Here is a 15,543-nt window from a genome sequence, read left to right as displayed (position 1 = left end):
TATATATATATATATATATATATATATATATATATATATATATATATATATATATATATATATATGTATGTATAAAAACACACACACACACAAATACACATATATACATGTGTGTGTGTGTGTGTGTGTGTGTGTGTGTGTGTGTGTGTACTCATTTAGAATATGTATACTGTAGATACGCATAAAACATGGCAAGAACTAGGAAAAATCTAGCAGAGTTGCCCCTAAAATTGAGTAAACTCAAAAAATCTCATATTTTCAAATTTTCAAGGAACCTAATGTGCACACAAAAAGAGGCTGTCCTACATTGCCTCAATGTCCAATCACACATTTAATAGAGCAACAATTAAGCCAAATGGTTGGTATAGTATAGATTGTGCACAAGGAAACACGCTCAAGCTGGTTGAATACAATCTGCTCTCTCAAAGAGGAATATGATTTTGTAATTAGAGGATAAAGATAGATAGAGATCAATGGCATGCATGATTTTAGTCACAACCTCAATTTACACCACGTCCTTCAGTTTAGCATGATGGCCAAGACTCCCACAAAAATAAACAATTGAGCAACCTTACTTTGCTTTTATTTCTATCACATTTTAAGATGCAAATGATGTGAAAGTGTACATGAACAAATAGTGTGCACCTTATCATACTAAGATGCTTATGTGTTGTTGTGATTTGGTGATGACGTAAACCATTACCATGTTTGTGAACATAGATAGAGATCCAAGAGAAGCATCTAGAGATCAGCATAGATGTAATCACATTCTTAATATTAAAAGAACGACATCTCATCTCTTTGAAACTTGAAGCTTTTTTGGTACATTGGAAACTATGAGTCCTTATATTTTCACAACGCTTCTCTTAGACATGAAAAGTTTCATAATTACACATTGTAGAAATTATGGGCCTTCATCTTTAAAAACTTGCTGGCTTACCCAGTTTATACTTCTCGACTTGGTAGCACTTTTGTCAACTCTAGGTAGACCAAGGGAAAGATGGTCTTCTTGCGATATAAGAAGTTATGATGTACACTTCTACGATGTCTTGCTCATAAGAAAGACGCAAAGATAGAAGTAAGTAAGAGAGTGGAGTAGAGAGATATTGAATTCAATTGCGTTTCTATTGTTCAAACCAATTCTAGAACGCACTCCATTTTCAAAAAAAGCTTTATTGTTACATTGATTCCAAACGGCTTTCATCTCTTCATACCATGCTAACTTACCTAATCTATATAATCAACATTGGTAGCATTGCTAAACCAAGATACACCAGAAGGAGGAGACTCTCTCTCTCTCTCTCTCTCCCCCAAAATAGAAGTAGAGCACTCCTAAGTTTTTTGAACAAGGGCTAGCATCTTATGAAAAACAATGTCTATAAGAAGCTCCCAAGCTTGGTACCAAAGAATTCTTTGTATAATCTTACATATATTTATGTTTGTTAGAATCTTCAAGAGGTTGTGTAATGCATTACTTTTAGAAATACAATAGAATATACATGTAGGAATAGAGTAATGATAGTGTTTCACTTGGAAGAGAAGATATCCCTACAAGATTAGAAGCGATGTTTCTTTGGCCGCAGCAACGCGCAGGTCACATACTAGTCTCTAAATATTAAAGCTCTAAAGACAAATCCCTTCCTTAAAGTTTGAACTAGCAAAAATAACTTCTCATAAATGACAACTTTATTCTATGACCTAAAGTTTCAAGGGGTGAAAGAACTTCTCAAAATAAAAAGGTGACTCTTGGGATTTGTGGAGTCACCCATTATACTAAGACTTTATCATTTACCTAACCCTCCAAGGCTTTCAAAGTTTCATGCTTTCAAAGTCACCCCAAAATCATTTCCTTGATAAATGAGCATTCACTTCATATTTCAAGACTCAAGACATGTCCATCATTAGATTTACACACTCTTCATTTGAATGAGTGCCCACTATCTTATTTCAACCAATCAACAGTTTTGACCTATGAAAAAATGTTTGAAAATACAACTCAACTTTTTTCTATTTAAGTCAACAAAAAGAGAAGGCATTGCGCCGTAAAAAGTTGTTATGTTGTTTAAAATAATGGTTGTGAAAAGCTGAAAGCATCGTCGTGAAAATCTTCCAAGTAAATATTTAACTACCTCTGTGAACCTGCAAATTGGCTCTGTGCAAAGCTGTGCAAACTTGAAAACTGCCTCTACGAACTGCTTTCTTCAGGTGTGTTTCCGACCACTCTTTGAGAGAGAGAGAGAGAGAGAGAGAGAGAGAGATTCCTTGTCACTATAAATTTGTGTTGCTTCTATTGATACTTGTAGTGGGATGAACAATGAACGCCCTTGCTATGATTACTATGGCTGATTCTCTTTTTATTTCTCTTTGCAAGTCTAGATTATTTGAAAGCATTCCATCTCTTATAAGTTCTCAACTTTGAGAATGAGACTGTCGTGCTCTTTTCTATGCTACCACATTCTTCATTGGCATACAAAGAAGGTGGGTTGCCATAGCTATGGAGCATGGCACCGGGCATGTTGCAGGGTGGAGGAGCATGGGACGTGCAAGACGGACGACTGTCGATCAACGTGTGGTATAGAGTGGTTTTCAGAGCATGGTGCAGTGTACTAGCCATTGGAGATTTGAGAGAGAGAGAGAGAGAGAGAGAGAGAGAGAGAGAGAGAGAGAGAGAGAGAGAGAGAGAGAGAGAGAGAGAGAAATGAAATGAAATGAAATGCAAAAGGCCAAAATGACCTAATAAAATCCTTGTGGATCTAATCCAATGTCTGGATACAAAAATATAATGAATTAAAGTGAAATACTAAATTTGTCAGATTGAAATCATCATCATCATCATCATCCATGCTGGAGGATGCTCGACATTGGGCGTTGTCCGAGAAAGTATTGCATTGATCACTGAAGAGCTTCGTCAATGTCCACCTTTGTAAATAGTCGTACTGGGTGTCTCCCTTGTCGTGCCTAATTCTTTGATGGAGCCTCTATCGATATCGTGGTCATCCCCTAGACATGGGCGTCTAGCTCTTCCGAGCTCACTGGATCTGTACACTATTATACCTCTGGTAGAAGTGGGCTCTAAAGTATGTTATGAAGCATGCTCACCTGGCTGATGAGTCCCTGGTCTAAAAAAGTCAGTGATCTCCCTCTGTAAATGTCTCCCATTGCATGGTCTCCTCAAGAGACTCTCCCTATGTTTGCACAACTCTAGTAAAAACAACCCAAGGCATCTCTGGTCCTGATATCTCATGACTCTAGCCAACAATCCAAAGCCTCTTTGAATAGACAGTAAAAGAAGCCTCGTATCTCATAGTATACCAAACAATGAAAAATGTGTGTGTGTGTGAGAGAGAGATACCTCATATTTACTGCAGGAAGGATGGCTGCAAAGTAAAGTAGCGAGAGGGGACTGGAAGGAGAGGGGTTGGAAAGGGAAGACCCTTTTTATTGTTTGAAGTCCCCTGATGATCTTTCACAAGATGAGAAGGTGCCCAAGAGCAGCACCATGTTGAGCAAGAAGGTGCTACAGGTCCGCATCTATTAAGGTTCTTTGTATTCACATACACTTCATTCCCTTGCCCATTTGTATTCCCTCCCTCTCTCTCTTCCCAAATCCCTTCCTTCTACATGCGCTCACTCTTTAATTCTTCCTTTCACATGGTCCCTCCTCCTTAAGTCTTAGCTTAACATCTTTATTCCTAAGGTGAAAAGGAAAGTATCGAACCCGAATTTCCTGTTTTTAACACTAGGCCTAAACAAGCTAAATTGCCAATATTTACTTGGTAAGCCAAAGGCTCTTTTTCCTTATCCAAACCAAAAAAAATCCCCAAGGGGAGCACTCCGATCGATCGATCGCTCCCGTGCACATAAGCGTGCAATTGGAAAGACCCCTAGAGTTCTTGAGGATTGACCCTACATGTGATAGCATTCTATTGCATGGCCGTTGAATTGCATAATTGAGAAGAATCCTTGCTTGGTCTACAAGGAGATAGCACACCACAAATAGAAAGTTGGCTATAGCATAAGGCAGGACAAGAAGTTGATGGCCAAGAAGAGGGAGATAGTGAAATTTTAGCAAGGCAAAATCTACCAAAAAGCACACGTAACTCTTTATGTAATAGACCTTTGACATAGAACATAAAATTAGATATGTTTCTCTTTAAGTTGTACTTATCGTAATGCATGTTTTGTGTCTAGAATGGAGAACATCTATTCACAACACTCAACATTTCAATTGCACAAGCGTGGCTCTAGCGAGACTACACTGCAAGGTTCATTATCTGCATCCAACTCCCCATGACTATGCACTTGCTTGGCACAACACATAAATGCTATGGGACAGGGCACAACTTCCATTTCTTATAATTTTTGGAGAGACCATAATGCCAACTCTCCACCATACTTTTGTATGAATTTTTTGCATGACGTGCACTATATACTTTGCAATTTCAATTTGTGATGTTTCATTGCATGAAATAATGTTTATTCACATTTCTTTCTTGCAGCTTGAGTGAAATATTGTCTTGTAGAGTGGACCATTGAAAAATGCTAGTACAACATTGCAGGTCAGTAAAGCACTTCATTTCATGTTGCAGTTCATTAATGCTTAATCCATTTTCTTGTTTTAGAATTTTGCACATTAATTTTTGTGGTTCTGTTACTTGGACGTTGTTTTTAATAGCATTTTCCAAATGTATATCCCTTTCACGCAATGCCACAATTGCCAAATTACTCATGCTCCTGTTTCCTTTAGTGCACGATGCTAAATGTCAATTTCCATATGTTCACCAAGAGAGACTAGTTTAGTGCAAGGCCCACCAAGCAAGACTAGTTACTTAGTGAGCCAAAAATTCTTATGTAGGATTTCAACGCAGAAGCCACCACGTGGCATTATATTTTTATATTTTTTAAAACATCATTGCCATGAAAAGCTCTAAGAAAAACTCTATTGTGAAAAGCTACCAAGTGAATAAAATTAAAAAAGAACTCTGCATTGCAGTTTGATCTTCTGTTCACAGATCATCAAGTTGGAGGGTACTTCGGCTTGCCAACGTGATGAGCACTTAGATATTTTGTGCGATCTATCTATCTATATATATATATAAGGAGTGCAGGACTTAGTGAGACTCCATATTCAAACATTTTTTCAAAGTAATTGTCCAATGGCAAGAGGCTAGACGAATTAGAATGCTTTAAAATTCTTCAATCTAGATAACGTGCAGTCTGTCGTGCGTGCGTGTTTTCTCATGTGCCTCAAGAGGCATTCACAAGATGTGGCCGCAACAAATCTGCACACTAGCAAGTTACGGTAGAACATGAGGCAATGTCCCCCTCACAAAAAAAAACTCTTACAAGTTACACCCTCAAGTTTAAATAAACCTGCTTGTGTCAAGTTGTGTGGCTTTACTTCTATTGGTTTCTTCCTAGAATCTTAAATCAAACAGGTTCTTAATTTTATTCTTTTATGTTAGGCGTATTAAGTTACTACCATCCTTATGTGAACAAGAGCTCAAACCTTTAATCAAACAGGTTCTTTTATTCTTTTATGCTAGGTGTATTGAGTTACTATCGTCCTTATGTGAACAGGAGTTCAAACCTTTATTCAAACAGGTTCTTTTATTCTTTTATGCTAGGCGTATTGTTTTACTACCACCCTTGTGTGAACAGAAGGGTGGAATGTAGTGCTTGAGAAAAGTGTGCCTCAGCTTAACCTTATAATAGAGAAGGAGGAAATCCACTTGAAAAGTTTAAGAAAATGTAGTTAAGTTGCAAAAAATGTAGGTTGAATTTCCTCAACGGATTTACTCAAACACTGGTGGAATGCAAGGATAGGGAACCTCGTCTGAAATGGACTCTCCTTGCACTCAAAGTTGGCGGCCTCCACATGCGTTGCCAACTTCCCAGCACACCCGTGTTGCAACTCATCTTCCCCAACGATTTGTATTTGGCAGCGTTTGAGAGAGAGAGAGAGAGAGAGAGAGAGAGAGAGAGAGAGAGAGAGAGAGAGAGAGAGAGAGAGAGAGAGAGAGAGGGGCTCTCATGGCGGTTTGTACTCGGCAACGTTTTTGCCGCAACACCTGACTGCCATTTCAACTACACCATTTAAAGTACCTTCAAGGGTGCACGCTGGCGCGCAGTGGTAGAGAGAGAGAAAGAACGGAGGAGGCAGCATTGGGCAAGGAGAAGAAGAAGAAATAGAGCAAGGAAAGCAGAACGAGAAGGTCCACAATATTATGGTTTTTTTTTATGAGGTTACTTATTATAAGCTTCTTTTCGAGGTTCCAAAGTACAAACTTATTACCCCATCCATCCTATCAGATCGACTAAGGATGAACGGTGGGTCACTTTTGCGCAAGGCTATTAGGGACTTGATGGCCATAGGCACCGTATTTAGGCTTCTAGTTGTTCATCAGCATTCAAGAAAAATCATTTTTCCAAACATACAAAATTCCTTTCCTTGAATTTGCCAAGAGGAATTTTTAGCAAATAAGGTTATCTTTTTGGGCTTTTGCACTATTTTTCTCTATTTTGGGGCGGAATTTCTCCTTTTCCTCTTGCTCTCAACCGGCAGTTTAGAAATTCAAAACAACACGGTATTAAGCTGACACATTTTTCCAAAACATTGTTGCTCATACAAATCAACAAATTTTTTACTAGTTCCTCTATGGAGATTCTAACTTTGTCAGTTTTGACTCGGCAAAGGTTACTGACAGATTTTTTTTGGAATTTTGAATGGAGATGGTTTTGCGTAAAAAGAGAGAGAAGAAGAAGAAGAAGAGAATTTTAATGTCATAGGAAACTATCTCAAGAGACCTTTAATATCTATTCAATGAGAAGAGTTGAACTCAAGACCTGTTATTCAAGTGGCAAATGGCATAACCAATCTACCACACTTGGGTGATCGAAAAGCTATACCATTTTCCTCTTTTTATCAGCGCACACACACCCACACACCCCCCCTGAGAAGAAGATAATTTTAACGTCGTAGGAAAATATCCCAAGAGACCTTTAAGATCTATCCGACGAGGAGAGTTGAACGTGCCCTTGAACTGATGTAAAGTGCGAGAGAGAGAGAGAGAGAGAGAGAGAGAGAGAGAGAGAGAGAGAGAGAGAGAGAGAGAGAGAGAGAGAGAGAGAGAGAGAGAGAGAGAGAGAGAGAGAGAGAGAGAGAACCTACCTTGAACCAGTGCTTAAAAAAAACCTAGGTTTAATGTAATCCCACCTACAAATTTTGAAATATACCTCTAAAACAGCAAGTCGATTTCTTTCTGGTGGCATTTTTATCATAAAATGGATTTATTCAACCCCTTACGATAGCACTCATAAGAGTCATCAGGCATGTAGAGAGGCATGGTTAGCCTCATTGTTGATCCACCATGGAGTTCATGGTTTTTGGACATGAATGTGTTGAAACTTAAAGCCTATGTAGCTAGTTCATGAACCCATTTGTGTTTGCTGTATGGAATTTTATGTTCTGGACACCCATGGATGCTTAATTGTTCTTGTGCAACAGATATAGAGCAGTAACAAGTGCATACTACAGAGGTGCAGTTGGAGCTATGTTGGTATATGACATCACTAAAAGACAAACATTTGACCATATTGTTCGATGGCTAGAAGAGCTTACGAGTCATGCTGACAATAACATTATGATTATGCTCATTGGTAACAAGAATGATCTAAGCAACCTTAGGGCAGTTCCGTCAGAGGATGCAAAGGAGTTTGCTGAGAAAGAAGGTTTTTTTTTCTTGAGACATCAACTTTGGAAGCTACTAATGTGGAAAGCGCATTCTTGATGGTGCTTTCAGAGATCTACATGATAGTCAGTAAAAAGTCTTTGATTGCGAATTAAGAACATGGCAATGGCAAGGCGTCTTTGTTAACAGGTACCAAGATTGTCCTTCAAACCGAGAGCCAACAAGTCCAGGTTGCAAAGAAGGGTTGTTGTGGGACAGTGTGGGTGATTGTTGAGGCAAACAATCGTTGTGTGCTGCAGCTATATCTTTGTACATTTGCTGCCATTTTGAAGGGAAAATTTTATACAATCTGCGAATGCTGCAAAGTCAAGCATATTCTATATTAAGCTGTTTTGTTTGCCGCTTTTCATCATGAATAGACATTGGCAGAAAAAATTGTGCGGATCTTTAATACCGTGTTACTGGTCATATCTAACTATCTAGCTGCTACTTGGCATGGATATGGGTGGTTCTATTATTAGCCCCTCCGAACCATGAGGGATTTGATTTACAGTTTCACATATTGTTTCACCAGAAGCCTGCGTTTCCTTCTGATTTATGGCTTGCAAGGTGTCACATTGATGATGGGCTTTTGAAATAAAATATGTTGTTAATCTTAGATTTGAATCTAGTAAATTGTTTCTTATTTTTCCTATTTGGTGAGCATTTAAGGCTAACTTCTTCTGTTTGGTGAGATGCAAGCACTAAAACTCTGTCAGAGAGAGAGAGAGAGAGAGAGAGAGAGAGAGAGAGAGAGAGAGAGAGAGAGAGAGAGAGAGAGAGAGAGAGAGAGAGAGAGAATGTGATAGAGATAAAGACAGAGAGATTAGAGTGAGAGATTAAGCCTATTAGTAGGAAAAAAGGCAAGGAGAAGGAGTCCAGTAACCTTGATTTTCAATCATCTCAAGGTTAAGCTGAGGTAGACCTTTCCCAAACATGGACCCAATAGAGGCGTGACATTGGAGGTAGGAGGACTATTGGCCTTTGTAGCCCTCGCACAAAAATGCACTTAGCTAAGTTTGCAAACGGTTGGCATTTGTGTACGAGGGCTACAAAGGCCAATATTCCTCCTACCTCCAATGTCAAACCTAGCTAGCTAAGCAAAGACAAGACAATAGAAGCACATGATGTTTCCATACTTCACAATGTGGAATAATAGGGGGAGGGATGATGGCTTCTTGTGACAAAATTACTCACCCTATTAGTAGAGGCAACAATCTTGCGCCCAAACCAGACCTAGTTGTGTCAATCCAGTAGAATGTTATGATGTTGAAAAAAATAGAAAAGCTAAGAGAATGAGGAGCTCTTTTTTATAGGAGAATTCGTCAAAATTGTTTTGTTTTTGTTAGTGTGGATCTAGCCTTGCGTTCCAATACTAATTTTTTTTATTTATAGCTATTTTCCATGGTCCCTACATTTGTAGCTACACCTAAAACAAGAAAATTTATTCTTTTTGATGGGAGAGTTCTACCACTACTCTAAGAAAGAGGTTTCTAGATTTACACAATTCAAAGTGGTCTAAAATTGAGAAAGAGGTTTCTAGAATGGACACAATTAAAAGTGTTTGTAAGACTCATGCTTGTGCAAAATTGCTAGTATCTTTATAATTGTTTATTTTAGTCCTTATGCTATTGTAGTCCATACCAAAGATTTCTATTTTAAAGCCATCACTAGCTCATTAGACTTGCATATTAGAGGACTTTCAACTCATAGACAATCGTCCTGAAGTTGCATACATTGTAATAGCACTATATATCTTTCTATTGACATGTCACAAAATTTCATTTTTGGGCATTGATAGCTTAGTGTCTACTTATTTGTGATTGTATATATATAAGCTATAACAGAATATTGAAATCACGTGAAAAATAACACCTCTATCCTCTCCCTTGGTTTGTGTGCTAAAAATTAAGAGAGCTCCTTGGTTTTTTGTTATTGTAGCATGCTCTTTTGCTCCATTTAGAGATTGCTCGAAAAATCTTGCTTGGAGTTAGGTATCCTTCCTACATGGTGTCATACCTCACATATATAGTGAGCTCGACAAACAAATGAAATAGACACTCCTGCTACCCTCACTTCTGTATTATTATTGGGTGCTTTGTTATTGGAGCAGGAGCAACAAGACTTAACAACATTGCATCTAAAATCCATTACCAGTTCAAGATACCAACCACGAGTCAATAGTAACCCCTCTCTGTTCATGAGATCGATGAGTGATATTTGGACATAAAAGAGGCAGATATTATAATTATAGAGGAGCTATCCATGTTAACCCAAAGGACTTTTTACCTTATCGCAAGAAAAAATGTCAACGTAACAAGCAATACATTGGCACATCCCTTCAACAGCAAATGTGTTCACTTGCTCGTGATCTTGCCCGACTACCCCCAATTTGTAGTCATGCACGGGAGCTTTGTAACACATGCCATATCACAAGCTTGATCACTTTCTACATTTAACTTTCTACAGGATGTTGTGCTCTGTAAGACATGCAAGGGACCCTGAATTGCTTCATTTCTTGACCATTATTCGTGAAAGAAAACCATATGTAGATGAGATCAATTGTACCTTGGGTGCATGTATTATAGATGAAGCATGTGTGCATGACTATATCAACAACTCTACTCCGATAATCTGTATTCATAGATCATACGTCCAATACTATAACAACCTGGCCTTGAATAAGTTGTACAATCAAATTGACATTACAAAAGTTGAAATGAAGATGAACGGGGGTAACATAAATGTCCTCCAGTAGTGGCTCCTAGACCCTAAGTTCAACGAGCTAGATTTGATCACCATTGGTGTGTGATGCATGATCACTGAAAACACCGACTTGACAATCGATGTGGCAAATGGTGCAACATGCATTGTGGATGCCATAACACAAAACACAAAAGGTGATTTTACATGTATCAATGTCCTTATTCATTGTCCTGATAATAACTACAAAAGCAGAAAGGCAAAACACAAATAACTATAAAAGAAGAAAGGCAACACATACTCGACATCACCTTAAAAGATGCCACAGCCGACGTTCTGTGCTACCAACCATCGATGAAAAATTTCATTTTGAAATGCTTTTCGTTTGTAAGAATCTACATGTAACACATATAGTAGAAAAAACATTCATCAGTAGACAGCCTCGCTTGGATATAATCTCAAGTGTAACCATCCCTATAATCTCAAATAACTGATGCACTTAACTTTGTCTCCTTCCATAAACATTATAGCATTTTTCAAATGTATACCTCTTTCACTCAGTGCCGCCCTTGCCAAATTAGTCATGCTCTTGTTCCCTTTAGTACTAGATAGTGGATACTAAATGTCAATGTGCATATGTCCTATTGTATTCTATATATTTTATATAGCAAGGCCCACCAAGTAAGACTAGTTTATCGTTGAGGGCGAGCCTCCCCTTTAAGTGCCTTGGGGTCCCAACCATGGGATCAATGGTCTCAAGTGAAAGATCAATCTGGACCATCGATCTGCTAAAAGTAAACTCGGGATCCCGAGTTTAGATTTTTCAAAACTAAACTCGGGATCCCGAGTTTAGGTTTTACCGGCCATGGCTCGAGTTTAGATTTTTCAAAACTAAACTCGGGATCTCGAGTTTAGGTTTTACCGGCCACGCAAGGCTTAATCTCGAGATGCCCCTCTCTCCCTAGCTGGGATTTGGACCCTCACCACTAGCTTGAGAGTCTAGGCCTCGTGCGCTTTCTTGAAATAGTTGTGTTTTTTCATAAACTTAAACTTAAAACAACAGATTTCGACATTAAAACTAAACTCGGAATCCCGAATTTAGTTTTTGTGGAGCCCACCATAAAAACTAAATTTGGGATCGCGAGTTTAATTTTTACGCATCGACGACCAAGATCTGTGAACGCCTTTGATTTTGCACAAGAGCAATTGATCCCATGGTTGGAGCCCCGTGGCACTTAAAGCTGAGGCACGCCAACGACCTAGTGTGTTGTAGAGCGAGTAGGTCTTTGACTATGGTCAATTTCAAGGTCAATGGTCATTTGTTTTGTGGTCTCGACACTTTTTGAATTAAGGAATCTGCGGACATGGCGTGTGAGAGCGAGCTTCTGCCTGGCTTGCCCAACGAGGTAGCTCTGCGATGTCTCACGACGGTTCCTCTCGACGCCGTTGCCCGATGCCGCAGCCTCTCCCGCTCCTGGGCCTCCGCTCTTTCCCACCCTCCCCCTTCACGCCGCCCTCTTCCTTTTGCCTGCCTCTGCACTGCTCACGCCAATTCGTGGCGCGAAAGCTTCTGGGCCTGGCTCTTCCTCGGCCCTTCCCACCATCGCCGTCCTCATCTTGTCCCGTTTTACAACTTCCGCTCCCCTTGCCCCACAAGGATTCACGCCTTCTCCTCTCAAACGCAGGTGATCGCGACCGGTACCAACCTCCTCCTTGTGCGATCCAGGTTACAACTTACTGATCGAGCTGATGTTTTGCCCCTTGGAGGCATCGGTGAGGCGACTTGCTCGTTGATGGGTGGCCATGATGCATCAGCGCCAGGTGCACTGCAAGGTTTTGATGTATGGCACATGAAATGGTGCAGGGAAATGAATCGTGCAGTGCCTTGCATGCATGTGGACCGATGGGGGTTCGCCACCGCACATGAGGGGAGACATGTTTATGTAGCAGGTGGGGAAGGCCTGGCGGCAGCGAGGAGCGCAGAGAGACTGAATATGGAGACAGGGATTTGGGAGATGCTTCCAGAGATGAGATGTGAGAGGAGCGTCAATCCGGCCAGGTTCATTCTTGGTGGGTGCTTCTATGTGGCAGGAGGCGAGTTTCAACCAACAGCAAGCACAGAAGGGCGAGGGTTGTCACAGTCAGGAGAGTATTATGATCCCAAGAAGGGGGCGTGGACTCTTGTGGAAGGCATGTGGCCAGAAGAGCTGTGGGGGTATGGAGAGGGTGATCCTAAGGTTGCAGTTGTCAAGGATGTGGCATATGCATTGAGTGGGCCTTCCACACATAGTACAGAAGTGATGATGTTAAGCGCGGCGCGCGGTCGACATTGGGAAGTGCGGGGGTGCCTCCCAAATGTACCCGGCTTTAATCCTGTGGAGCGATGGTATTTGCATTTGCTGAGTGTGAATGACGATGAGCTTTGGGTGTTCATCAGTGGAAAGGCAGAGAGGCCTTGGCTGGTTTATGCTTGTAAACCTGATCTTGCAGCTGACGATGGCCTTTTGTATTGGGAGCACCGGCCGTTCACCATCCCACCCTCCATTCGCCATGGCGTGCTTGCCTCTGTTGGGATTCATATATAAATGTATGTATATGCTTCTTCTCCACTCTGAATAGGCAAACATTGTCACAACCATTGTTCAAGAGCTAATTGTAAAATCCCTCTATACACACATTTTACCATGAATTAAATGACCCCTTTTCCTTTTGGGGGGGGGGGGGGGGGATCATGATAGAAGTTCAATTATGCTATACCATATTATCGACCATTGACATATATATGTGATACACTTTGTAAGTTTTTTCAAAGCATGAAGTATGGATAAGGTTAGACCCTTGATATCCAATATGAAGTAAATTATCTTTGCCTTTGCTAAGTCAAAATGATGCTTATTAGTTACAAGGAATTGCAATGGCCTAGATGGTTTTGTGTTGGTGTTGTTAAGTCCCTAGCTTGATGGCCAAGCTCAATTATCGTTGATGTAGCCATTTACAAAGGCCAAACAACTATATTGTATTCTGATTCTCTTACTGTTCATTCTCAAACTTATAATGGATAATTAATTATTGAAACCTAAGAATAATCTCTTAGGCATTGGATTTCTTTGACTTGTTCCCATGGTAGCATAAGTTGCCAACCAATGGGTAGATCAATTGTGACTGACATGAAACCATTGGCCACCATTAAGCCACTTAGGACGTGATTGATTTTTGATAGACCCCCTTTCCCTTCAAATTTTCAAGATTTTGCTATTAATCAAGCATTTTAGTGTTATCTTTAAAGGTAACTTTCACTTGTAAAAAGCGGACAAAATATCTCAAGATGGGTGGAATGCCCAACAAAAAAAACCATGACTGGGGTCTTTACAAATGAGGGCCTAAACTTCGTAGGGCCATGCAAGAAGCTAAGAGCAAGTACATTGTTAGCCAAATGAGTCAAAGTGCGAGCACTCCAAAACAACAATGGTCAATCAACCACAACTTGGTTTATCTGTTAGCACATCATTTGTTGATTTACATATCCTATAGGGAAAGTCTCAAACCAAGGTGGCCAACTCATCAATAAGACTATGCAAATATTGATAGTAGATGAGTTTTTTATCAACTATTGAAAGTCAACAACCTACTCTCCTTGATGCAGTGACCTATCTGATAACATAAATAAGATTTACATTATCACAAAAATATGTAGATAGAACCTCAAAAATTGAGATTTGAAGCTTCAACTTGCACTTTAGGCTCATGGAATAGCTACAACGATTTTTTGATCCCCACTTTTTGGATGTGACATGGATTTCAATGCCTATTTGAACAAGATAGGATCGCCAAGATGAGAGTAGGCCAAAAGATATTTTGGAGCAATAAAATGTTTAATAAAGGAGAAAATACATACATAATTAGTTCTACTTTATCGTTCTATCTAAGTCCAAAGAATCTCAACTTGAAGATAGCTCAATCAAGAACTTATGAGGTTAATTGTCTTGTAATGGAATAGTTAGGTTGAAGGGTTTGTTTGGTTTTATGCTTTTGGTTTGTACAATGTAGCTAAGATCAAGCTTAATCACATTAACCGACCAGTGAAGGTAGAGGTACAAGTGGAGGAGGCAAATGTAACATACCCAAGATTTATCAATAAAAACTATTTCAGTTACTTTGCAAAAGTATTCGAGATTCGTATTTTTGTTACGTTATATAGAGTTTTAACAAAACAATTTAATAAGAAATTGAACTCAAAAATTATTAATTATGGTCCTTACTCACTTGAAAACAATAGGTTGCTTTGGAAAATTTTTAAGCAAGAAGACTATTATGATGTTTGAAGATAAGAATTGACCCTTAAAAAAGAAAGAGAAACTTTTGACTAAATTTTAGGAAAGGAGGAGTATTTTTGAGAAAGAAAGAGTGTTTTTAGAAAGGAGTACTTTTAGGAAAGACAGTGTGTTTTTAGGAAAGAACGAGTATTTTTAGCAAAGAAAAAGTATTTTTAGAGAAGTCAAGATTACGCTTTTTTTCCTTCTTTGTCTCAAATTAGACAAGCTTCTCCTAAAATAAGAGTCTTCGAATTGTGCATCAGGACAAGTAAGCATAATTTTTAAATAAAATAAAGTCACAAATGTGCATGAAATTTTATCTCTGGTTTTCACTATTCTTAGCTCTTGTTTTTGCCCATATAAGCCTATATAAAGGTTCCTCTTCTTTCGATTTCAAGACATAAACAAAAGTTATCAAAAGCGGAAGCTCTCTTGTCTTGTCATTGGAGGTACTTTCTCTCTCTCAATCTCTCTCCTTCTCACCTTCAACTCATCTCCATCACCAACTCCATCTCTACCACCGTCGAGTTGCTCCTCGGATTGTAGAGCTCTCTTCCTCTCTGCTTTTCACGAAAAAGCTTTCCCTCTTCTCTCTCGCGATACGATGGTCCCAAAGCGAGTGATACGAAGCTCCAAAGACGATCTTGTCGTTCCACCTCCAAGGAAAGTACAAAGGAAGATATCATCTACTCCAATTGTAACTCAAGCAAAGATATCAATTGCGAAAGAAGTTGAAGCCATTTGACCTCCAATGCAGAAGATAGTCAAACGCGTTGCTAATCCGATAAAATAAATTC

The 15,543-nt window shown here is 39.4% G+C and overlaps 1 protein-coding gene and 1 pseudogene across 1 annotated transcript; both read left to right on the top strand.

Annotated features, from left to right (window-relative positions):
• The first annotated feature begins 7,517 nt into the window (after positions 1–7,517).
• Positions 7,518–8,077, top strand: LOC147449285 (ras-related protein Rab11A pseudogene; annotated as a pseudogene).
• A 3,694-nt stretch (positions 8,078–11,771) lies between these two features.
• On the top strand, positions 11,772–13,079 carry LOC147449284 (F-box/kelch-repeat protein At1g16250-like). Its single transcript, XM_086521776.1, has one exon. The coding sequence runs from the start codon at positions 11,798–11,800 to the stop codon at positions 13,016–13,018; it is 1,221 nt and encodes a 406-aa protein (XP_086377902.1). The 5' UTR covers positions 11,772–11,797; the 3' UTR covers positions 13,019–13,079.
• Positions 13,080–15,543: the final 2,464 nt, after the last annotated feature.

This window comes from Adiantum capillus-veneris, chromosome 10 (assembly GCF_014529385.1).
Source record: "Adiantum capillus-veneris isolate H3 chromosome 10, ASM1452938v2, whole genome shotgun sequence".
Taxonomy (NCBI): domain Eukaryota; kingdom Viridiplantae; phylum Streptophyta; class Polypodiopsida; order Polypodiales; family Pteridaceae; genus Adiantum; species Adiantum capillus-veneris.
Note: the sequence above shows the minus strand (reverse complement) of the source record. Positions and strands in the feature narration are given on the sequence as shown.

Bases quoted from the DNA above. Each gene is read 5' to 3' on its own strand.
- LOC147449284 (XM_086521776.1), top strand. From the start codon at position 11,798: ATGGCGTGTGAGAGCGAGCTTCTGCCTGGCTTGCCCAACGAGGTAGCT.